Below are 25,661 nucleotides of genomic sequence, written 5' to 3' on the forward strand. Positions count from 1 at the left end.
CCTACCTGGAGATCCATCATGTCTGCAGACACCAAACCAGACACTGTTGCTGTGGTAAAGAGGTGCTTGCTGACAGTATCCTCTCCTGAAGGTTCTTAGAGAAGTCTGTCCAGCAACTGACCATTGGAGCCAACCATTAGACTGAGCTCAGGGAACCTGGTGGCAGAGCTAGTAGAAAACCTGGAGGAGCAGAGGGGAATTGAAACACTGTTAGAAGAACAACATCTGTTGCCAGGACCACCCAGTGCCCCCAGTGACTAGACCACAAACTTGGAAATATGCAGGGAGGGATGGATAGCTCCAGATACATTGTAGCAGAGGATGGCCTTGCTTGACAGCAATGGAGGAGAGGCACTTAGTACTGTGGAGCTTTGATGCTCTGAAGCAGAAGGGCAGGAGAGGGTGGGTGAGTGGGGAAGCGCCCTCATACAGGCAAAGGGGAGTGGGAAAGGGCAGATGTTGTTTGAGGGGTTGTTGGAGGGGCAAGCAGGAAGTGGTATATTATTTCAGATGTAATCAAATGGAATAATTAATAAATACATTTAAGAAATACACATATGACAGCCATTTAATTTTAACAATGAAAACTCGGGAGCCAGATGCTGGGGTGAAAACCTGCCAGGTCAGAGAGGCAGGGAAAGCCCTCACCTGACCCTCCCACTCCACACTGTCCTCAATATCTTACAACTTAAAGGCCTTCCTTTGGTTTACTTATATTCATTCCCTTTCAAGGGTTACCTGCTCTGGCTCTTGACCTGGAGTTGACCACCTTTTGCTTTGCAATACAGGTGTGTGCTAGGGCTGAGCCACAGGACAAGAAAGTAAAATAAACAGAAAGCTCTTGGGTTCAACGTCTGTGCTAAGGCTGGGCTAAACTGTAAAATCATTTGTTTGTTTGTTTTCAGTAAATAACACACTCTTGTAGTTTACAATCAGAACAAATATCCTGCAACATAAGTTAGCAATGTTACCTTCATTATAGAAATCCAGCTCTCTGTCAGTTGTTCTGGTTGTTCCCAGGCACGTCTGAGTGCATCATCATGAGAAAAAAATGATCCCAAGGAAGATCAGAACTGGGCTCTTGAAGGTGTTTCACATGGCCAATAGGCACCTAAAAAGCACCAAATACACCCCTGATCCTTATCACAATGGATAAATCACCCATCCTACTGTCACACAATGTATTGTAAGATGTCACCATTCCTGACCTTGGCTCAGTGTCCTAAGTGCTCCTAAATGGAAAGGTTCATGTCTAGGGGTCACTCAACAAACCAAACAAACACTGAATTCAGTTAAACAGAAATGGTTTATTGAATGCATTCCTCAAGACTGACCAATCAGATCAATAATATGCACTACCTATTTCTCAGGGCCAGCTCTTTGTTAAAACCACAAGAGCTCATGCACAAGGGCTGGAAATGCTGCCCTATGTGGACCCTACTCAAGCTATTTTAGACATAATAGTAATACTGACCTTAAATTTGATGGATCTATAGGATGTACATAGATATGGAAATTAATAAGATTAACCTCACAACATGCAGAACATTACATAGTACGTGGTCAGTATGACCCTGCTCTGAATCAAGATTTTGTTTTCTTTTGTTTTACATCCCTGACTGGTAGGCATATTACAGCAACATTATGAAATAGATGGATGTGATGTGACAAGTTTGCTGTAGATTTGCAAGGGGTAAAGGCTTATCAAGAAGAATTGTACCATTAGGAAAGATATCTGTATGACCTTCCCATGTTTAGATAAGTTCTGTGGCTTCAACCTGAGCTCCTTGAAAGAACAGAGACTGTGTTTGTTACCTGAAAGGAGGGGCCTGAGCAGTGTTGCTCAGCCTTCGCAGTCCCCATTCCACCTCACCCTGTTCCTGTAGGGGGTCCCCAAGTGTCCTTCCACATTTCCTGTGAATCAGGTCTGAGCACACAAATTCCAGGACACAGTGCTGGTGACCCCCTCATCACTTATGCCCCATTTTCCATGACTGTACATGTGTAAGCAAATGCAGTGTGCTCACTTGTTATTGATGCTCTTCACATCTTACTGAGGGCAGCAATTACTGAACTACACTCAATTCTCTAAAAGACGTGGGCTCTGGGGAAATGTATTAACATAAATCTTGGATAGAGGTACATGAACTCTACCCTGGACTGAACTAAGGAATGTGAGGTGGGAGAAAGATGTATATTTAAATAGTCCACTAAGTTCACATTGTGTCTGCTTGAATTAATATCAGGACAAGGAAGTGGAGTATCTCTGATGGCTCTGTCTAGCCCCTTGAAAGGTTCACTGGGCTTTAGCCTCAGCACTTGATACTTCATAACAGGGCATCAGCACTCAGGGGAGCTAGAGATTGTCATCAGCACAGTATCATGCTAGCAGCATTGGATAATACTCAGTAGTTCAGAAGTCAATAACCACTTTCATTTGTTATTAATGTGGTCCCAGGGAAAGAGAGAACAAAATCTTTAGAAAAGAAAGATTATCTCTACTTCTCCATCCTCCCAGAATGAAAGACTCCTAAGGAGAGAATGGTAAGTTACTTATAATTGACAAGGATTCATAGCCGAGACCTTGGATGTGTGGTGTTTTTCAGTTTTGTTTCCTGAAACAGGCTCCCAAATATTCCATGTGGTCCTCTACCTGGCTTGCCAGGTTAACCTTCAGCTCAGATATTCCTGCTTCCACTTTCTAATGTGTAGGTTTACAAGTGGGGCTCGTAGGACTCTTAGGAGAGCACTAGTCACTGAGAGAGATCTGGGTTTTCTAATGCTGAGGCCTGTACCCACCAGTATAGCTACAGCCATTTTGTTCCATGTCTGCCCCCTATTTCAGATTGTTGCTGTAATATGCAATAATTGACACAGAAAAAGTAACTTGACTAAGAGTAAGGTCATGGGGATCACATCCTGTTGTGCTCTGTATGATGTTTGTTAACTTTATAATGTTCTAAAAACCTTTACCTGGGACCCATAAAATTAAGAGGACCTGAGTTCAGTTCCCAGCATCCACATGGCTGGTTCACAAGAAAGTCCAGCTCTGAGGAGCGTGATGCCCTCTTCTGAACTCCATGTACAACTGAACACATGTGGCAAATGCTCACAAAGACACACATACACACACATACAAAACACACAAACACACACACACACACACACACACAGGAGCTAAAAGCAATCCACCCGAGATGCATGAAGCAACATGAATATCAATAGTAACACAATGCTAAGTATCCTGTTTGCTAAAGAACAAATAGGAAGCAGCAAAACTATTGAGATATAGTTTCTGACAAGAGAATGCAGAATAATTTTTAAAATAGGCATGGATTTAACATGACACCCATGATGATGACATCTACAAGGGGAAAATGTCCCTGTGGATGCCAAAGGCTCACTGGCCAGCCAGTCTAGCTAAAATGGCAGGCAATAGCTCCAAAGAGAGACCCTGTGTCTAAACGGAAAGTGGGTGTTATAGAAGGAGCCCAACATGGACTCTGTCTTTGCATGTGCGTGTGCATATGCATACGAGACAGAAACAAAGAGACAGAGACTAAGTAAATTATTTCCTGAAACAATCGATACAAGGGAAGTTGGTAGCAGATAAACAAGATCTGAAGGCATTGGCAGTCACTGTAAATACAGGGGCAAAAATGTCAGCACAGTAAGAAGCAATGAATGAATGTTAGAGAGGACAAGTCTATGCTGCCTGTGTCAGAAAAATGATGTCAGGAATAAAGGAAGCTTATGAGAAGAATTAATATTTAAACTTGCCTTGTTAGATGGAAATTTACACTCACACTAATATAAAAGAGAAAATAGTATGTTAATCCAGTGACCACAGAACTGTGGCAAAAACCCACTTCAAAAGGAAGTTTTAATAAATTCCAAAGCAATTTATCACTCAGATCACATTCTTTCATCAAGATGAAACAAAGTAGAAAGGATAGTGTCTAAGCACTAGCATCTGCTTGACAATCTCTCATTGGCTCTCCTTGGCAACCTCTGATTGGCTCCTAAAGCAGGAAGAATGGACTCGCCCCCTTCCAGGGTTGCTTAACTGTTTACAGAACCTGGGAATCAGAGCAGAGGTTCAGCAAGGATTCAAAGGGTGGCAGTGACACAATTGGCCACTAGATGGCAATGGTACTTCTTCTTTATCTTCATTTACCAGAGAGCTTCAATGGTTCCATTAATCCCTAGGCAACATAAAGACTAGGTTTTCTTTTCTTTTCTTTCTTTTCTTTCTTTTTTTTTATTTTTAGGACGTTTATTGTCACATTATTTAATTTTTTACAGTAATAGATGAGGTCAAATACCTCCTGCTTTTCCAACATTGCAACATAAAAGACAATAGTCAAGGTAACAGTGAAATTAAAATTAAAAAATACATATACAAAAATCTAAGGACTGGGAGGAAACCTGACTACAATCTACATGCAGAAACGTGCAAATGACCCCAGCCTTGTCTTCGGATTGCACCACTTCACAGATCACAGAGTGCGGTGTCCTGGCACAGAGGACTCAGCCAGGCTCAGCTCCAGGGGTGGTGGCCTCTGCCCATTCACATGGGTTCTGCTCAGCTGAGGTTCACATCTTGCTACTCACGTGCTGCCGGCTTTCAGAGACTGGTACATATGTGCAGGCTATCAGAGGACAGCGCTCTCCCTGGCAACCCCACACTCACCTCGGTCACTGTGGCCCAGCAGTGGCTGGGAACAGGTTGTCTGTTTGAAGTCTCAGCACTGAGATACAGGGGGCAATTGGCGAGGGCTGCTCACTGTGTGTGGACCTGAAACCCCCAAGGATCCCTGAAAGGTTGCTGGTCCCTGGTACTAACCTGGCCACACCCCTCAGCTTGTGAAGACTTGGTGAAGCAGGCAGACGGCTGTTCTCTCCTCACAGGAAAGAGCCAGAAGCTCAGCAGGCACTGATATACACCGTTGAGCACAGAGGGGAAGCAAGTGAGCGAGAGACTGACCGCTACTTCCTATTCAGAGCACTACAATAAAGAGGGCTCTAAGAAGTGGTCCCATTCTGTCTCCTAGATTGTCATCTGCTCTAAGAATCCTGTGTGTCTGGGGGCTGAAATGAGATGCAATAGGGATCAAGTGTCAGGAGCAGTTCACTTGCAGACAGGGCCCTTATATGTGTTAGGGAGCTAAAGAACACTCTGGAGAAGTTATAATTCACACCCGAGCTCCCAGAAAGTAATTAATGTACAGAGGGGCAGGCCGGGATGCAATATATTAAAAAAAAACAGTGGGATGACTGCAGGAGGCTGGGGGACCAGACAAGGAGGCTCAGGGACCAGACAAGGCTGCCCCCTTTCTCCTTATCTTTTCAATATTGTACTTGAGGTATTAGCTCAGGCAGTTCAACAACATAAGGAGGTCAAAGGGATACAAATTGGAAAGGAAGAAGTCAAACTATCATTATTTGCAGATGACATGATAGTCTACCTAAGTGACCCAAAAAACTCCACTAGAGAACTCCTACAGCTGATAAACAACTTCAGCAAAGTGGCAGGTTATAAAATCAACTCAAGCAAATCAGTGGCCTTCCTATACTCAAAGGATAAGCAGGCTGAGAAAGAAATTAGGGAAATGACCTAATTTCTTTCACAACACCCACAAATAGTATAAAGTATCTTGGGGTGACTCTTACCAAACATGTGAAAGATCTGTATGACAAGAACTTCAAGACTCTGAAGAAGGAAATGGGAGAAGACCTCAAAAAATGGGAAAACCTCCCATGCTCATGGATCAGTAGAATCAATATAGTTAAAATGGCCATTTTGCCAAAAGTAATCTACAGATTCAATGCAATACCCTTCAAAATCCCAACTCAATTCTTCACAGAGTTAGAAAGAGCAATTATCAAATTCATCTGGAATAACAAAAAACCCAGGATAACTAAAAATATTCTCAGCAACAAAAGAAATTCTGGGGGAATCAGTATCCCTGACCTCAAGCAATACTACAGAGCAATAGTGTTAAAAACTGCATGGTATTGGTACAGTGACAGGCAGGAGGATCAATGGAACAGGATTGAAGATCCAGAAATGAACCCACACACCTATGGCCACTTGATCCTCGACAAAGAGGCTGAAAACATCCAATGGAAAAAAGATAGCCTTTTCAACAAATGGTGCTGGTTCAACTGGAGGTCAGCATGCAGAAGAATGCGAATTGATCCATCCTTGTCTCCTTGTACTAAGCTCAAATGCAAATGGATCAAGGACCTCCACATAAAGCCAGACACTCTGAAGCTAATAGAAAAGAAACTGGGGAAGACCCTTGAGGACATCGGTACAGGGAGAAAGTTTCTGAACAGAACACCAATAGCGTATGCTCTAAGAGCAAGAATTGACAAATGGGACCTCATAAAATTACAAAGTTTCTGTAAGGCAAAGGACACCATCAAGAGGACAAATCGGCAACCAACAAATTGGGAAAAGATCTTCACCAACCCTACATCAGATAGATCAAGAACTTAGACTCCAGAAAACCAAACAACCCTATTAAAAAATGGGGTACAGAGTTAAACAAAGAATTCTCACCTGAAGAACATCGGATGGCAGAGCAGCATCTTTAAAAATGCTCAACTTCTTTGGTCATTAGGGAAATGCAAATCAAAACAACCCTGAGATTTCACCTTACAACAGTCAGAATGGCTAAGATTAAAAATTCCGGAGATAGCAGGTGTTGGAGAGGGTGCGGAGAAAGAGGAACACTCCTCCACTGCTGGTGGGGCTGCAAATTGGTACAACCACTCTGGAAATCAGTCTGGCGGTTCCTCCGAAAACTGGGCACCTCACTTCCAGAAGATCCTGCTATACCACTCCTGGGCATATACCCAGAGGATTCCCCGCCATGTAATAAGGATACATGCTCTACTATGTTCATAGCAGCCCTATTTATAATTGCCAGATGCTGGAAAGAACCCAGGTATCCCTCAACAGAAGAGTGGATGCAAAAAATGTGGTATATCTACAAATGGAGTACTATTCAGCCATTAGAAACAATGAATTCATGAAATTCTTAGGCAAATGGATGGAGCTAGAGAACATCATACTAAGTGAGGTAACCCAGACTCAAAAGGTGAATCATGGTATGCACTCACTAATAAGTGGATATTAACCTAGAAACCTGGATTACCCAAAACATAATCCATACATCAAATGAGGTACAAGAAGAAAGGAGGAGTGGCCCCTTGTGCTGGAAAGACTCAGTGAAGCAGTATTCGGCAAAACTAGAACGGGGAAGTGGGAAGGGGTGTGTGGGAGGACAGGGGGAGAGAAGGGGGCTTACGGGACTTTTTGGGAGTGGGAGGGCTATGAAAGGGGAAATCATTTGAAATGTAAATAAAAAATATACCGAATTTAAAAAAAAAAAAAAGATGTACACTGGTAAAAGATGGAGCAGAATTAAAAAAAAAATGTACAGAGGAGCAGGCCTGGAATGCAATATATTTAAAAAAAACAGTGGGATGACTGCCAGGAGGCTGGACAGGACAGGCCAAGTCTTAGGAGGTAACGCTGAGGTCCCCAGACTTCTGCACCCTTATGGGCCAGGGCAAAGAGGGTTCCAACTGGCTTTGTATGCACAGTAACAGAATGCAGCCTGCCAGACTGCTCTGAGAGCAGAGCATGCTGTGTGAAGGCAATGGTGAGGATGGTGTGCAGAGCCCGGGGCTGCTCCTGAATGGCCAGAGGCTGGGGCCCACCAAGAAGCCAAGACTGAAGATGCTCTAGGCCTACAGAGCATCTCTGGCCACTGTCACAGCCCAGAACAGGGGACACTACATGCCACCATCAAGTAAGACAACCTACAAGGCACTTGGTTATGCATCTTTGCCATGGGCTGTGGAGGGACAGGCGAAGGAGTAGAGAGCACCACTATGTGTGCACAGGCTGGCCAGAGCTGCCACCTTCCCACACTGTGACCTGCTGGGCATGGAGCCATGGAAAGTGGCTGCCAGGGCACTAAGCAGGGACACAGCTCCCACCTGTTCTCTACAGTAGGGAGAGTGAACCCCTGACCCGGCCTCTTTGCTCATCCTGAAATGCCTGAGAGCAGAGCCTTGGAAGGCGATGGCACAATCTTAAAGGCGGTGTGTTCACTTTGGGAGGTGGCACTGAGGCCTGAGCTTGGCCACTCTGAGCTTAGCTGCATCGCTTGCCCCTCTACAGCCTAATGTGAGGCCAAGCTTCCAAGTTAGTGTGTCTCAGTGAGAACCTGCATGTCAGAGGGAAGAGTCGTCTGCAAGATCAGCTGGGGTTGTGTTTCTGTCATTAATGGGAGCACAGGTGTGTGTCTATGCAAACCTGAACCTTGGTTAAGTTGTGTCAGCAAGGAAGAGTTTCTGGAGGGAGGAAGCTGTGTTCCAAGGTTTTACAGATCAACACCAGGGCTATGGAGTGGATTCAGCGGTTTTGCAGTCCCTGACTCAGTAGCTCACACTGACTCACCCAAGTCCTTCTGCCAGGAGTTCGCTGTTGTGGCTGCTAGTCCAGTATTCTAGGGTCAGGTATTAGATGGCATACATTTGAGACAAACACTGCAGGTCCATGCAGGAGGCAGACACATCAAAGACACGTGGCCACAGGCCAAGGAAGCCATGAGAGGACAGCAGAGGGACTGTCTCTCACTGCAGCATGATGTCTTTCATGTTCTCCTGCAGGATCATGTCCTTCACAGCATGAAACAGGACAGGATGTTCTTGGTGTCTATGGCAGTGGTGAAGTGGTGCAAAAGGGGCTTGCTCTGTTCCTGAGCTTCCTGTCAAAGCACTGCACTAGGTAGTGCTGGACATCCTCCAGCCATGCGGGGTCACCCTTGAAATCAGGGAAGAGCTTCTAAATGCTCACCAACTTCACCTTCTCCACCAGGAGGTCCATCATGTTGAGGAGGAGGATGATAGAAACATTGAAGAAGAGCTTGTTGTTGATGATGGTCTCGAAGATGTTCATGGACTCCACCAGCCAGCTGGTGTTCCTCCCCTCCATGAGGACCTGGTTGTACTCACTGGAGGACTCCATGAACAGGATGGATGTGATCCCAGGGAAGCACTGGAACCACTTCTGGCGCTGCAACCTCTGGCCGCCCACATCTACCATCTTAAATGAGATTTTCTTTATAATAAAGTCATGTTCCACGATTCCCTTGGTGGCCTTTCTAGCCAGCAGGATGTCTTGTTTACTGGGGAAGTAGTTCAGTTGGCCAATCCAATCTATGTTATCCAGGAAGTACTTCACTGATTCACCCAGCTGTAACTCGCTTCTGCGGCTGAAGGTTTCCCTGATCCTCGAGTCTCTCCAGAGTGCACGCAGCACTGGCACAAGGAGCTGGAAGGTGGCAGGCTCAACAGGCAGGCCTGCCTTGTTTTCAAGGCCATCAGAAACATCCCTGCTTCTCCTTCTCGGAGTGCTGCCAGGGAATGCTGAGCTTGTCCCGAGGGTCTACAAGCACCCTTGGGCCTCGCCATTAAGTTTCCATTCAGTGCATACCTCCTTGTCTGTTCTGGCATGAGGGTCTCGATTCTCAGGACCACAGCTAGAATCTTCTGAGAGGAAAGCCTCAGTTGCGGAAAAGCAGAGATCAAAGTAATCTTAAAGATGTTATTGAAGATGGATGGTGTAGAGGAACTCCAGCAGCGCCTTCTGGTGGAACTCCAGGCCCTGGATGATGTGCATCTGCTTGAGGAAGGTGGACTTGCTGCTCTAGCCTGCGCCCAGAAGCAGGATCTTGACCAGCCGCCACAGCTCAGCATTGATGTCTCAGTTGTGCCACCAGGCCTGGTGCTTGAGTCATGCACTGTGCCTGCCCTGCGCTCTCAGTCTAAGGCCTCTAAAGGCAACAAGCAGCTGCTGAGGGTCTGCACTATCTGAACACGGCCTTCCTCAGGCCTCGGCCGTGACCCACTGGGGGCATCATGCCATGGACACCCCTCAGCTGGCACGGCCCTCCCTGGCCAGGCTCTTCCCTGTCCTCCTCTCCGTCATGCTGTGTCCACCTTCACCGCTGCTGCCCAGAGGCTTTCACTCACCTGGCCAGCTGAGGGGCGGAGGGGAAGGCGAAGACTAGCTTTTCAAATTCAATTCTGGGCCCTTCAGGGTTTGTCTCAAATATCTAATAATGAGAATATGATATTTATGGTTAATAATTTATTGTCTCATAAGCATAATATTCCTTGTTTATTCCTTCAGATTGCTAAAGCACTTATGGGTCCTTTAAGAGATATGGGCAAGACATTTGCTGTCTGCTAAACTGTTAGGGGAAAAAAATTAAAGCATTCTAAGATGTTTCTAATTTGAATATGTAATAAATTGCCCCATGTAAACAACACAAGGATATAAATTCACAAAGTAAGTCTTGAAAAAATCTATCTTGTGTATTTAATTTCAGGTAATAGAAAAAAACAGAAACAAAAACTGACAAATGGGAAGCAACTCTATTTTAAGATTCTATGGGAGGAAACCATCAGTCAGGAAGTTGCTCCTGTTCCAAATCCCCCTGGTGAAGTGTAATCCCACTCCTTTAGGACAGGCTTCCTAGGAGGATGAAGGCCATCTGCAGATGTGGACTGTAACACCCTAGCATCCTGGGGTGTGCAACAGAGGCTCCCAGTTAGAGAAGTGCAAGCCATCTCAGGTAAACCAACAGACTAGTTCCAGAGCTGTCGGAGAAAGAAGCTCTCAGATAAAAGGATGATGCACAGAGATGTGAGCATGTGCACAACTTAAGGCCAACTAAAACGTGTTTCTAGTATTGCTCATCCTAGTAATCTTCCCCACTAGTTCCTTCTGACAGCATACACATGCTTCCTACATCACAAGGATGCTTCCAAAGTCAACAGTGGATTCCACTTCTGAATAAGAAGAAAACAATCTGGTGGTTCCAAAGAAAACTGGAAATGGTTATACCTGAAGACCCAGCTATACCACTTCTGGGAATATACCCAAAAATGTTGTGACATATAAAAAGGACACATATTCCACTATGTTCATAGCAGCCTTATTCATAATAATCAGAAGCCAGAAAGAACCCAGATGTCCCTCTATGGAAGAATGTATACAGAAACTATGGTTAAAGAATGGAGTACTACTAAGCAATTAAAAAACCAATGACTTCATACAATTTGCAAGCAAGTGGATGATCTAGAAAATATCCTGAGTGAGGTAACCCAGACACAAAGGAACACACATGGTATTTGTTTACTGAAAAGTTGATATTTGCCCTAAAGTTCACAATGCCCATGATATAATCCACAGACACTATGGACCTTAGAAGAAAGGGAGACCAGGGCATGGCTGCTTCAGTCCTGCATTGAGGGGATATCAGGATGATGGTGGGAAGTAGAGGTAGAGGAGACCTGGAAGAGACAGAGGTGAGGGAGGAAATACGGGGCAGTATTAGGTACTGGAGAAGATAGGAGAGAAGGAAAGAGGGTCTGGAAATGGAACAAAAATGTGTAGCAGGGGGGATGAGGAACTGGGTTAGCCACGTGAGGGACCCAGACACCAGGGAAACGTGAGGTTCCCAGGACCCAAGGGGGAGGATTTTAGCCCTAATGTGCAGAAAGGGGAAATAGAACCTGTAGAGACCACCTCCATGGGATAGGTACACCTCCACACACTCAAACAACCCTGAGACCGCCCCTCCTTAAAGGGATTATGCCGCACACTCATTTTGAAATTTTAACCCATAAATGTTCCTTATCAAAGGAAGAACAGGGACAACAAATGGAGCAGAGACAGAAGGAAGGGACATACATGGACTGCCCTACCTGGGGATCCATCATAACTGCAGACACTGATGGTGTGGTCAAGAGGTGTTTGCTGACAGGAAACTCTTGTGAAGGTTCTTAGGGAAGTCCAGCAGGCAACTTACCCTTGGTGCCACCCATTAGACTGAGGTCAGGGAAACTGGTGGGGAAACTAGGGGAAAAACTGAAGGATCAAGGGGAATTGCAACCTCACTGGAAGAACAACATCTATTGCCAGGATCACCCAATGTTCCCAGTGAGTAGACCATAAACAGAGGAGTGTACAGGGAGGGATCTTTAGCTCCAGATACATTGTAGCAGAGAATGGACCTGCCTGACAGCAATGGGAGGAGAGGCCCTTAGTCCTGTGGAGGATTGATGCCACAGGGTAGTGGAATGCTGAATCTGTAGGGCAGGAAAGGAGGAATGGGGGAGGCCCTCATATACGCAAAGGGGAAGGAGAAAGAGAAGATGTGGTTTGAGGGGTTGTTAGAGGCATAACCAGGAATTGGTATATCATTTGAGATGTATTCGAATAGAATGATTAATAAATACATTTAAAACAATACACATATGCCAATCATTTAATTTTCACAATGAAGACTCAGGTGCCAGATGCTGGGGTGAAAACCTGTCAGGTCAGAGAGTCAGGGAAAGCCCTCAGCTGACTTTGCTACTTCACTGACCTCCCAGAAGGAAAGCATTCTTTAACCCTTTCCACATTGTTTTAAATATCTTTCAACTTAAAGACTTTCCTTTTGTTTAGTTATATTGATTCCATTTCAACTGGTTCCTTTCTCTGCCTCTTGTCCTGAAGTTGGCAGTCTTTTGCCTTGCAATAAAGGTGTGTACTTGGGCTAAGCCAATGGACAATAAAGTACTTGTTTACAGTAAACAGAAAGCTCTTGGGTTAAAGGTCTATGCTAGTTCTGAGCTACACCATAAAAAAATGTATTCTGTAAATAACACAATCTTGGGGTTTACAATGTAAATGAATAAACTGCAACATAACTTAGCAATGTTCTCTCTGCTATAGAAATCATGATGGGAACACCATGGTCCCAAAGAAAATTAGAACTGGACTCTTGAAGCTGTTGCACATGATCAACGAAGACCTAAAAAGCACCAAAGAGACTCCTAATCCTTATCACAAGGGATAAATTACCCTTTCCTCTTGTCACATATTTTAGGCCAAGATATCACCATTCCTGTCCTTGGCTCCTTGTCCTAGGTGCTGCTGAAGGGAAGGGTTGGTGTCCAGGGGTCACCCAACAAACTACAGGAACACTGAATTAAGTTAAACAGTGAAGGTTTGATGAATACACACCCCAAGATGGAATGAGGGCAACAACTCAAACCTGAGCAGGAGACATTGTAGCAGGGAATGGCCTTGACTCAACATGTGGGAGACCCTTAGTTCCATAGAAGATTGATCCCCTAGTGGAGTGGAGTGCTGAAGCAGTAGGGGAGGAGAAGGTTCATGGGTGGGGGAGCACCATCATACAAGCAAAGGGCTCTGAATCAAGCCATTTTAGATGTAATAGTACATATTGACCTTGAATTTAATGGGTACTAGGTGAACGATATAGATGTGAAATTTCCTGAGTAAAATCCTCACAACATACAGTACATAACATGGTACATGGACAGCATGACCCTGGTCTCAGTCAAGATTTCTTTCTTTTGTTTTACATGAAGGACTTGGAGGCATGTTACAACAACAGTATGAAATAAATGGCGAGCAATTGACAAATTTGTTACAGTTATGCAATGGCACAAAAAATTATCAGAAAAAAATGTATCATTATGAAAATTTTCTGCATGACCGTACAGTTTAGACAAGTTCTGTGGCCTCAACAGGTGATCCTTGGAAGGAGAACAGAAAAGGTGTTTGTTGCCTGAAATGAGGGGCCTGAGCAGTGTTGCTCAGCCTTCTCAGTAACAATTGCACCTCACTCTGTCTCTGCAGGGGATCCCAAACTGTCCTTCCAGCTTCTCTGTGAACCAGTCTAGACACACAAAGGCCAGGAACCAGTGCTGGTGTCCCACTCCTCACTTATGCTCCATGTTCAACAATGTACATGTAGAAGCAAATACAGTGTGGCCACTTGACATTCATACTCTTCACATCTGACTGAGGGCAGCAATTGCTTGACTACACCCAAATCTATAAAATATGTGGGCACTAGGGAAGTATATCAAGATAAAGCTAGGAGAGAGGTGCATGAACTCTGCTCTGGATTGAATACAGGAATGTGGGGGTGGGACAAACATGTATGGTTAAATATCCCACTAAGTTCACATTGTGTCTGCTTGATTTACTCTCAGGGCCAGGAAGGGTAGTATCTCTGATGGTGTCTGTCAAGTCCCTCGAAAAGTTCAGTGGGTTTTGGCCTCAGCACTTGATATGTGGTGATGTGACAGGGGCACTCAGGAAAGCTAGAGATTGTAACTGGCACTGTATCATGCTAGCAGCAGTGGATAATACTCACTTGTCCAGATGGTGATACACACACTCATTATTTCTTTTTTTAAATATTTTTATTTTCTATATTCTTTGGTTACATTCCAAATGATTTCCCCTTTCCCAGATCCCCCCTCCCCATATGTCCCATAAACCTTCTTCATTTCTTAATGTGAACCCAGGGAAAGAGAGAACAAAATCCTTAGAAAAGAAAGAACATTTCCCCTTTTCCATCTTCTCAGCAAGAAACACTTGTAGAGAGAAAATGGTAAGTTCATTAAAATAGACAAAGATTGGTAGGTGAGGCCTTGAATGGAGGGTGTGTTTCAGTATTTTCTCTGAAACCGAGTCTTAAAAATTCTATTTCATCCTCTACCTGGCCTCCCAGGCTAACCTTCACCTCAGATAATCCTGCTTCCACTTTACTGTTGTTAGGCTTACAAGTGGGGCTCCTAGGAATGGTGGGACAGGACTAGTCACTGACAGAGACCTGGGTTTTCTAATGCTGAGGTGAGTACCCACCAGTGCAGCTATAGACATTTTGTTCTATGTCAGCTCCCTAGTTCAGATTGCTGCTATAATGTGCCTGCCAAATCACTGACACAGAAAAGTAATTTGTGTCAGAGGAAGGTCATGTTGACACATACTCTTATGCTCTCTCTTTATGACATTTGTTAAACTTATCATATTCAACAAAATTTACACAGGACTCATAAAATTAATGGTCAATATACAATCTTATATCTAAAATGACCTGATCAGAAATGAGCCCTGGACACTTACAACAATTTCAGAGAAGCTAAGTGTACTTTGGGTTTTTTTGTTTGTTTGTTTGTTTGTTTGTTTGTTTGTTTGTTTTTGTTTTTGTTTTTTGCTTTAGAAGTTGATGAATATAGATGTTTGTAGCCATGGCTCAGCTCCCAAAATCTAATATGTGGTCCTGTTCAATCAGTATTATGGTCTGCTTTAATTAATCCATCCCTGTTTGATTGAGAAAGTTGTTTTTTCTGGTTTGTGGGGCCAATGATGAACCCAAGCACAAGATGTTAGGCCCTTGCTCTGTGCACTAACATACATCTATTATATTTTCATACACCCTTACCAATTTTGACTATTTTATTTTGTTCTGACATAATCTCATTTTATAGATTATAGAGGGCTATAAGCAATCCTCCTTTGGTGACACTGGTGCAGAAATGAGATTCTGCCTGAGGGCCTTTCCATTGGTGGCTCCAATCTTTACTTTCCTCTGCCAACTGATCTCCTGACACTTGCCAGAACCCTGAGGACTGCAACTCTCTCTCTCTCTCTCTCTCTCTCTCTCTCTCTCTCTCTCTCTCTCTCTCTCTCTCTCTCTCTCTCTCTCTGTTAAGTCATCTTGGGGCAGCTTTAAAAAAGCTAAGCACAAGATATCATGAGTGTAGCCCCTAACACACATCCACATATTAACCTGCCCTGCAGGCTCTGCCTGGATGTAATTTCATGCACCTGTACCAAAGACAGGAAAACTTTTGACTGCACTTTAGAACTGGAGTTATTTCTCAGTACATTTTAAAGGTTTATATTGCAGATTGAAGAAAATTTGAGACAGGATGAGACATTTCTGAGAAGCATTTGAAAAGGAAACCCTCAGTTAGAAACACAGGGATTACTGGGGTTATAGCAATTAATCATAGAGTAAACCATGGCCTTGGAAGGAAGATGGGCTCAGTGGCTATGCCCCAGGAGAGTCTTCAGGAAAGAGCACTTAAGCTTCATGTTCAGTACGGGGGGGGGGGGGGAAATTAGCAGGGAGCCAAAGGCTTTATGTAACCCATGACATCAACAGTCCCTTCTTGAACATTCTATAATCTTCCAGAGAGTTCTTGGCATGCGCTGTGATGTCACCAGTGTTGTAGCAACAGCAGAGCATTGAGGTTTCTAAGTCAGTGTCTAGAGGATACACTGATAGACATGTTTGCCCGACTCAGAAAACTATTTCGGAGAACCAATGTGGATGGGAGAGAGACTAGAGAGAGGAGGAAGGGGGCTGGCCTTTCATCTGAGAGTAATGAAGGACAAAGGAGGTGGTCATGGAGAATGTGGAGTAAGTACTGGGAAGTGGATATTGAGCTTCCTGGCAGGGTGGCCCGAGCTGCCCTTTCTAGCAAATTCCAATTCTTCAATTTCACTGAGTATTGTGGTTGTTACTTGGGGACAGAATGAGAGCATCAGGAGACACAGAGGATCTAACCTACACCAATTTAGGGAAGGGCATCACTGCCTTCACTACCATGCTTCTAGCTTCAGCTTCTATGACAATAGTACCAGGGAGAGATTTGTGCCCCTGCTGATAACCTCTTGTTTTCAGAACTACTCTGACTTCCTCTCCCTCAAAGTTCCCACCTTAGCTTTCCCACTGGTTGTAGGTGGCAGGAATAATTGTACTGTAATCAAAGACCTATCAGAGTTGATAAACCCAGCAGAGATTCCATCCTGTGGCCACTTCTGGAGTGCTTGTTGTTTCAATAGAGGAAATAAATCAGTGTGTTCTCCTCCTGCAGGATGTTTTAAGGCCATTTCCTGGGCCTAGAGTAACAGGATAGGAGATCTGAACATCATACAGCACTCAAGTACTTGTGAATAGTGAATTTACAGTGTGACTTGTGAAACCAGAGGACTAAGGACTCTGAAGCCAAGTTTTACTCTCTTCATTTGGTAATAAGCCAGGAGAAGCCATCTCTGTGGTCATCATAAGAATACATAGGGAGACAGAGGACACACATGGCTGCTTATATCTCCTAGTTTCTATAGAGTGATGGGAGCACTGAGGTCCACTGAGGATGCATCTAAAACCTGGACGAAACTCTGTGTGGTGTCACTGGGTTCTAAGTCCTGCTGTCCTACTTTATAGGCCTCAGAGTAGTCTGTCTACACTCTATGCATTCCCAACATTTAAGTTCACTTGTGTTATTTTACCTACAGGGGCTGGCAGGCAGACATCATCCCCTGCAACTGTCCTAAGCAAGAAGCAGGCCAAGGAGGAAGAGGAGAGGCTGACCAGAGAGCTGCAGCTCGTTACACAAGAGAGAAGTGAGCTGAGAGATCGCTTGATCTATGTCACAGAGGGAGCCATGAACAAGAGGTATGCATTGCTCCAAATGCTGTGGTGTTCATCTGGAGTCAGTGCCACACTTGTCTTTTTAAGGCGGTTGATCATAGGAAGGTGTAGCTTCATGATATCCCTGGGTCAAACCTCAAGTCCCTAAATACTTCTTAGAGGAGAGGCAGAACCTGAAGCTTGGTCAGGAGTAAGATGGGAAATGGACTCTTCTGCTTACTCCAGGTCACAAGTGGGACTTGTGGTCTGAGTGAAGAATTCAGGGATAGAGGCAATGGACAGTGAGTTCCCAGAGTGCTTTTGGAAAGCCCTTGAAAGGAGGTGCTTTTGTGAGGTTCTAGGAGCTGAGATTTTGTGGTGAGTGTTTGTACTGGACTGGCAGGTGACTGAGTGCTGGAAACTGCTAGATGCAGATGGAGGGGCCTGGTCCCATATTGTTCATCTCAGTGCTTGACTAGACGCCTGAGGCTCTGCCTGTTCCTCTTTCTCTGAGTGACTTATACTTTGAGACAGTAATGTTGCATGCATTTCTTCTGAATCTCTCGTGTTCTCTCTGCTTCTGTCTCTGATTCACTCTCTCTCTCTTTCTGTTACTCTGTCTCTTTTTTCCCTTACATGTGTGTACAAATGTGTGTATATCTGTTTCTGTGTGTATGCATGTGTGTGTGCACATGATTGTGGTGTCTCTTGTGAATTAATTTTTTACATGTTTATATTTCTCTCTACTCTTTTAAATTCAGGGATCTTTGACATCCAGGGTACTCTGAGACAGTAATGTTGCATACACTTCTGCTGATTCTCATTCTATTCTCTCTGGTTCTGTCTCTGTCTTTATTTCTCATTCACTGGCTTTGTGTCCTTTTCTCCTAATTTGTGTGTGCCAGTCTATGGGTCTGTTTGCTTCCAGGTGTGCATACAAGTGCTTCTGTTTTGTATCTTTACATTTACCTCCCCACTTTGGAATCTTGTGGTCTGTGTATTGGACTGAGGATTTACATGCAGTTTCAAGGTGATGTGAGTCCTGATGTCTGGGAGCCCCCACTTTAAATGGCACTGTTCCTTCTCTTTATGGGGACATTTATGTAAACAGTTGCACCTCTTGGGCCCATTATAAAGCATTGGTTATGTCTGGTCTCATCTAAGAATTATGTGTAATGTCTGCCTCTGAAGTGTTAGTTATCCACGAATTATAATCCCTGTTGTCAAAACAGGGAAAATATAATCACAGGTGTCTAGTTGGCAACGACCTGTGGCCTAGGCTATTGAAGGCACAAGGGACTAGACTGCTCCACCAGAGCTAATGGGTAAACACAGGAAGCCAGGGCACCCTCCATCTGGATACATAGCTTATGCTGTCCTTGGGAAAGGATAAAAAGTTTCCAAAGATGAAAAAGATCCCAGCATGTAGAATCCAGGAATTGACCTTCCTGTGCTGGGAGTACAAGACCCAGTCTGTGTTCATGTGTACTTAGAACAGAGAAGTGGCCCCTGGATATGGAAAGCAGTAGCAGTATGGGGCAATACCAGAACAGGGAAGTGGGAAGGGGTGGATGAGGGAGTAGGGGGAGGGAAGAGTGCTTATGGGACTTTTGGGGAGTGGTAATCCAGAAAAGAAGAAAACATTTGAAATGTAAATTAAAAAAATATATCAAACAAAAAAAGAAAAAAAAAAGAAACACATTTTCACCCAGGCCATGGTAGCACACACCTGTATTCCCAGAATTTGAGAAGCAGTGGCAGATGGATTTCTGAGTTTGAAGCCAGCCTTGTCTATACATTGAGTTGCAGGACAGCGAGGGCTACACAAAAAACCATTGTCTCAACAATACAAAAAAATATATAAATATAAATGAATAAATACATAAATATAAATAAATAAATACATAAATACATAAATACATAAAATACTTAGATGTATATGTGTCTTGGTTTCTGAAAAGGTGTTTTAAAAAAAAAGCACATGTTCATGGAGTTCTATCTTCCTGGGGACAGGCCATACTACACACCAAATCCGTTATATGAAAAATTGAAGTTAAAGGAGAAGGAGATTATGACATTTCTACACACCTTAGAGAAAGAGAACTTTGAGGCTAAACAGACCTTCCATGATCTCAAGAAGGAGATTAACTTCTATCGGTAAGTACTGTTCATGGAGGTCACCAGGTGTGCAATGGCCATTTCTGACTTCCTTTGTTCCTGGACTGGAGAGTCTGCAGGTCTGATTCTATCCCTTCTGCCTTTTAGCCATCAGTGTGCCTTGGGACTTCTCCTGTCAGTTTCAAAGTCTGTAAGAGACTGTTACTCATCCTAACATTGTACAGGCATCATCAGGAGCCTCTCATTAGAAGAGTGATTCAGATCATGAGAGGGTTATGGTACAGTTCTAGGTCTGTGGGACTCACGCATGGTTTTACAGAGCTAAATGTGATCTAACAAAAGGATACAATGCCCTCCTCCTGATTCTACTGACTGCATTGAGGGTATCTGCAACCTACTGATTGATGTTGCTGAAATGCTTTGGGCTGTCATGGATAGTTTCAGATACCCTGTTCTTTGGAGAGACATGTAACTTATTGATGTTTGGGCTGTAGCAATCATTTATTTCTTCCCTCAAGTTGCTATTTGCTGTTTGTGTACCTCTCAAGAATGGATTGAGAAGTATTGCATTAGGTATTCATGGGAACCTAGGTCCTGGTGGGGTTAATGGGACCTTGATGTAGGAATGGGAGGAGGAGCCTGCAGGATCTTACCATGAAGATTGTGTCTCTAGCAACCTGCACAGCCGGCTCCTGATGCAGAAGAACATTATGAATAAGAGATTGGTTACACTGAAGCAGGAGAACAAGGAAGTACATGCTGATTGGACCATCATTCAGCAATACCTGATTGACTTGAACCTGAATGTTAAAGATGAACAGGACAAGACCAGCATCCTCCAGGGCCAACAACATCAGGTAGGTACAAGCAGCTCAGCCTGGCTTATACTGACTGATAACATTTTCCCACTGCATCCATCTTTGCTTTCACCCAGCACCATTCTAATGCACAGTCCCAAGCAGCCACCCAGCTCATGGAATGTAGTTGGTCATTGCTAGGGCTAAGCACAAGTATTCTGGGTTATGAGTCTCTTGAGATTAGCTGAAATACGGCAAGTGTACCTTTCTAATCATCTTTATTCTGAAGACCAGTAAGGGTGATAGATCAATATCATGCAGCATTCCTACACCTGCTCATGATAGGTGGGCAGCTTTGCAGAGTTTTGTGTAAGTTCTAGGTCCTGTGACAGAGGTCACACAAGGGTCGTGTGACTTCCCCAGTGGGAAGCATCTTGCAGGGTTAAAATTCAAACACTAATAAGAAATATGTTATTCTCCTTGTCTTTGATCTGTGTGGCATGTGGCATTTTCCTTTCCTCCTGTAACCCAGTGAGGTCTCTTCCAATTGCCCATTTTTTGGTGTGCCCTGATAAAAATGAGTAGCAGCTTGTCAACCCATGTAATAAGTTAATGTTGCTGGATATTTTGCTGTGCCTGCAGTTATAACGGCAATGGTGTCAGTTAAAAGATCAATGATAACTTTCCTGTTGACTTGGTGGGAGGCAGCAGCCTAATAGCTGACATTTAGGTCCCCAACAAGCCTCTATCTTAATATCTGCCTTCCTCTTCCAGGTCGCAGAAACTGTACCAAGAGCTGAAATTTCCACAGCCCAGGAAGAGGCCCTCCTGCAGAATGATTTTCCACCTCAGGAAGCCCCTGATGAGCTCCATCCTCAACAGCCACAAAATTCCTTGGATGAGTCTTCTACCACATAATTGAACTCCTCAGGTTGAATAGACACTAACTACCTAGCCAGTGAGCCAATCAATTCAGGAATTTATTCCCTTTCCTGTACAAACAATACCCCTTGGGGGAAAACTGAGGTGACTGCCCTGCCACCACATGTCCAAGAGAAGAAACAGACTATGTCCCTGTTGCTGAAAGTGTAGTGAGAGAACTCTGATTCATATAATTTACTGTTAGAGTTTTGGTTGCTGTTTGTTTTTGGTGGTTTTTTTGTTTTGTTTTGTTTTGTTTTTTTGTTTTTTTTTTTTTGCTGTTTTGTTACTTGTTATGTTATTGGATATTATATATCATTGTTATTGCTTTTTTTCCTTATGCTTTTCACTGTTTATAGTAATTATCTTTAAAAGCCTGTTTTTCAAATGTATTTCTGATGAATAAAAATTTATTTGTAACTCCTCACTTTTGAGACCATATTACTTATTCAGGTTTTCTGTCCTATCCTGTAGACATAGACCTCACAACCACAGATGGATCTCTGTAAGCCCCAGAAAGCCTGGCTACAGACTGATTTCAAAGCCCACTAGGATATACAAGACAATGGTCTTTTGTATGAATAATGTAGCTTCTCCCATGGATACACACTTTAGGATGTAATCACTGACATACTCGCTCCATGCTGTCATGTATTCTCCTACTCCAAAAATATAGAACTCTATTAAAAAGGAGACTGCAGCTCCTGTCTATTTAATATAGCCCATGAATTTCTACCTAGAACAATCAGACAAGAAAATGACATCAAGGGCATACAAAAGGTAAGGGACAATGTCAAAGTATTGCTATTTATACATGATATGATAGTATACTTAAGTGATTCCTAAAGATGTACAAAAGAACTCTACCTGATAAACACCTACAGGGAAAGTCTCTTGATTCATAATGAACTTAAAAAAGTCAGTATCTATTTTTATTGAAAGGATAAAGAAGCTGAAAAAACTAGGAAAACACAACATACAGTACCCAGAATTAATAAACTGTACCTTGGTATAAGTTTATTCAAGCAATGAAAGACCTATTAGAAAAGATTTTCAAATCTATGCTCTAAATGCAAGTGCATCCTCATTCATCAAAGAATCTTTACTAAAGCTCAAATCACACATTGCACCTGACACAATAGTTGTGGGTGACTTCAACACCCCACTCTCCTCAATGAACTGATCAGGAAAGCAGAAACTAAACATGGACACAGTGAAATAAATTAAAGTTTTGGACCAATTGGATTTAACATATATATAGAGAGAATATTTTATCCTAACACAAAAGAATATATATTTTTCTCAGCACCTGATGGTACTTTCTCCAAAATCGACCATATAATTGATCACAAGACATACTTCAACAGATATAAGAAGATCAAAATAATCCCATACCTCGTATCAGATCACTATGGAGTAAGAGTTGTCCTTAATAGCAACAAAAACAACAGAAAGCCCACATACACAGGGAAGCTGAACAATAATCAATGACACCTTGGTCAAGGAAGAAATAAAGAAATCAAAGACTGTTTAGAATTTAAAGAAAATAGAGGCACAACATACACAAATTATGGGACACAATGAAAGCAGTGCTAAGAGGAAAACTCATAGCCCGGAGTGCCTCCAAAAGAAACTGGAGAGAGCATACATTAGCACCTTAAGGACGCACCTGAATGGCCTGGAACAAAGAAGTTAATTCACCCAGAAGCAGAAAAAGACAGGAAATCATCAAACTCAGGGCTGAAATCAATCAAGTAGAAACAAAGAGAACCAAACAAAGAAAATTCTGGAAAAAAATATCATGAGAAGGAAAGAGCTCCCATGGTCAGAGTTAACAAGGATTACCATAGAGAAAATGGACATCTGAGGGAAAGCAACTTACAGATACAATACATTCCTATCAAAATCCCAACACAATTAATTACAGGTCTTGACAGAGCCCTTCTGTTCATATGGATAGACAAAAAGCCCAGTGTCTTAGTTAGGTTTTCCTTTACAGTGAAAAGACACAACGACCAAAGCAACTTTGTTATAAGAGGCAGCATTTAATTGGGGCTGGGTGACAGGTTCCAAGGTTCAGTCCATTAGTCCATTATCATCATTGAGAGTAGAACAGAGTCCAAGATGGTATGGCAATGGAGGAGCAGTGAGAAGGAGCTGTGTCTTCTTCTGCATGCAAACAAAAGACTGTCTAGTTTATAGCTACATGGAGGGTCTCAAAGACCAATCTCACTGTCACACACCTACTCCAAGGAGGCCACAACTTTTAACAGTGGTATTGCCTTGGTCAAGCTTATTGAAACCACACATTCCACTCCCTGGCTAACATAAGCTTGATCAAATGGATGAGTCTATTGTGGCCATACCTATCCATAGCATAACAGAAAATATTCTTAATCCAACTCAGAGGTCCCATAGACCATAAGAAGGTCAAAAATGTTAAAAGTCCAAACTTCAAAGTCTCTTCTTACATACACTCAATCTCTAAAGTGTAATCCCCTAGAAAATCAAAAGATGTAAATCATAGGCATCTAATATCACATGATATATACCACCATTTAAAAATGCCATACTGTGAAAGTCCCAGATTAAATCAAGACAAAAACACACCTTCACAAACTGCAACTCTAAATTTCCCTGGGGGAACATATATGTTACAAATGAGTAGGCACCCACATTCATAAAATAAACTTCACTAAAGCTCAAATCATGCATTGCATCTCACACAATAATAGTGCGAGACTTCAACACCACATCCTCATCATTGGACAGATTATGGAAACCCAAACTAAACAGATACAGAATGAAACTAACAGCAGTTATTGACCATGTTATAACAGATATCAAAAGAATATTTTATCATAAACCAGAAGAATATATCTTCTCAGCACCTCATGGTACCTGCTCCAAAGTTGACCATCCTCTCGATCACAAAACAAGCTACACCTGATACAAGAAAATTGAAATAATTCCATGTATCCTATTGGATCACCACAGTCTAAGGCTGGTCTTCAATGGCAACAAAAACAACAGAAATCCCACATACACATGTAAGCTAAACTATACCATACTCAATGATAACTTGGTCAAGGAAGAAATAAGAAAACATTTTAGAATTTAATGAAGATGAAGACACAACATCCCCAAACTTATGGGACACAATGAATGCAGTGCTAAGATGAACACTCAAAGCTCTGAGTGCATCCATAAAGAAAATAAAGAGAACATATACTAGAAGCTTGACAGTACACCTGAAAGCTCTAGAACAAAAAGAAGCAAATACATCCAAGAGGAGTAAATGGCAAAATCACACTTGAATTAGCAAAAGGCTCATTATCAGTGAGCATCTCTTGTCCCCCACCCCATTGCCTTTTATCCCCAACTTGTTTAGTTTTGGAGGCAGCGTCTCAATACACTGTAGCCCTGGATGGCCTGGAGCACTGAGATCCATTGCCTCTGCCTCACAAATGCTGGAATCATAGGCATGTGCCACCATGGCCAACAACAAGTTATATTTCTATCTTTACTTTTTATGTGTATGAGTGTTTACCTGTATGTATGTATATATGTACACTGCATATGTGACCTAGTACACACAAAGATCAGAAGAGGCACCAGATTCCCTGAAACTGGTTCTGGGAACTAAACTCATGTACTCTACTAGACCAACCTGTGGTCTAAGCAGCTAAGCTGTTCCTGAAGCCCACTCAACATGAATTATTATAACTTAGTAGTAGGATGAATAGGAACTTTAAGGACTTTAAGAAATGCAAAAAGGAACTTCATAGCCCTGAGTTCCTCTATAAGGAAATTAGAGAGATCTTACTCTAGCAGCCTAACTGATCATCTGAAAGCTCTAGAACAAAAAGAAGCAAACACACTCAAGAAGAGTAGATGGCAGGAAATAATGAAATTCAGGATGCAAATCAATCAAGGAGAAAGAAACAGAATTATACCAAGAATCAACAAAACCAGGAGCTGATTCTTTGAGAAAATCAACAAGATAGATAAATCCTTAGCCAGACTAACTAGAGGGCACACTATCCAAATTGACAAAATAAGAAATGAAATGGAAGAAATAACAACAGAAACTGGGGAAATACAAAAATATTCTACTCAGATTCAGATTCTACTAAAGAGGAATGCATTCAAAAAAAGTGGAAAATCTGGATGAAATAGATAATTTTTCTCAACAGATACCACTTGCTAAAATTAAATCAGGATAAACCATCTATATAGCACCATACCCCCCACCAAAGAAATAGAAGCAGTCATTAAAAGTCCTGCAAGCAAAAATATCCAGGGACATATGATTTTAGTGCAGAATTCTATCAGAACTTCAAAGAAGATCTACTACCAATACTTATCAAATGCTTTCCAAAAAACAGAAACAAAAGGAACATCACCGAATTCAGTCTATGAAGACACATTTATACTGATTCCAAAACCATAAACAGAACCAAAAAAGAAAGAAAACTTCAGACCAATTTCAGTTATGAATATCAAC

The 25,661-nt window shown here is 42.8% G+C and overlaps 1 protein-coding gene and 1 pseudogene across 1 annotated transcript; one reads left to right on the forward strand and one right to left on the reverse strand.

The window, feature by feature from the left end:
• Nucleotides 1-8,655: 8,655 nt before the first annotated feature.
• On the reverse strand, nucleotides 8,656-9,718 carry LOC127677329 (guanine nucleotide-binding protein subunit alpha-12-like; annotated as a pseudogene).
• Nucleotides 9,719-11,352: 1,634 nt separating this feature from the next.
• Nucleotides 11,353-21,151, forward strand: LOC127677807 (disks large homolog 5-like). The gene is made up of 6 exons (XM_052172800.1): nucleotides 11,353-11,397; nucleotides 16,130-16,325; nucleotides 17,204-17,363; nucleotides 19,332-19,475; nucleotides 20,110-20,293; nucleotides 21,008-21,151. The coding sequence occupies exons 1-6, from the start codon at nucleotides 11,353-11,355 to the stop codon at nucleotides 21,149-21,151; spliced, it is 873 nt and encodes a 290-aa protein (XP_052028760.1).
• The last annotated feature ends 4,510 nt before the right edge of the window (nucleotides 21,152-25,661 follow it).

The sequence above is a fragment of the Apodemus sylvaticus genome, chromosome 2 (assembly GCF_947179515.1).
Source record: "Apodemus sylvaticus chromosome 2, mApoSyl1.1, whole genome shotgun sequence".
Lineage (NCBI taxonomy): Eukaryota > Metazoa > Chordata > Mammalia > Rodentia > Muridae > Apodemus > Apodemus sylvaticus.

Bases quoted from the DNA above. Each gene is read 5' to 3' on its own strand.
- LOC127677807 (XM_052172800.1), top strand. From the start codon at position 11,353: ATGATGGTGGGAAGTAGAGGTAGAGGAGACCTGGAAGAGACAGAG. The intron at 11,398-16,129 runs GTGAGGGAGGAA...TGATGTCACCAG, and splicing joins GAGACCTGGAAGAGACAGAG to TGTTGTAGCAACAGCAGAGC. The intron at 16,326-17,203 runs GTAAGTACTGGG...TTTTACCTACAG, and splicing joins GTGGTCATGGAGAATGTGGA to GGGCTGGCAGGCAGACATCA.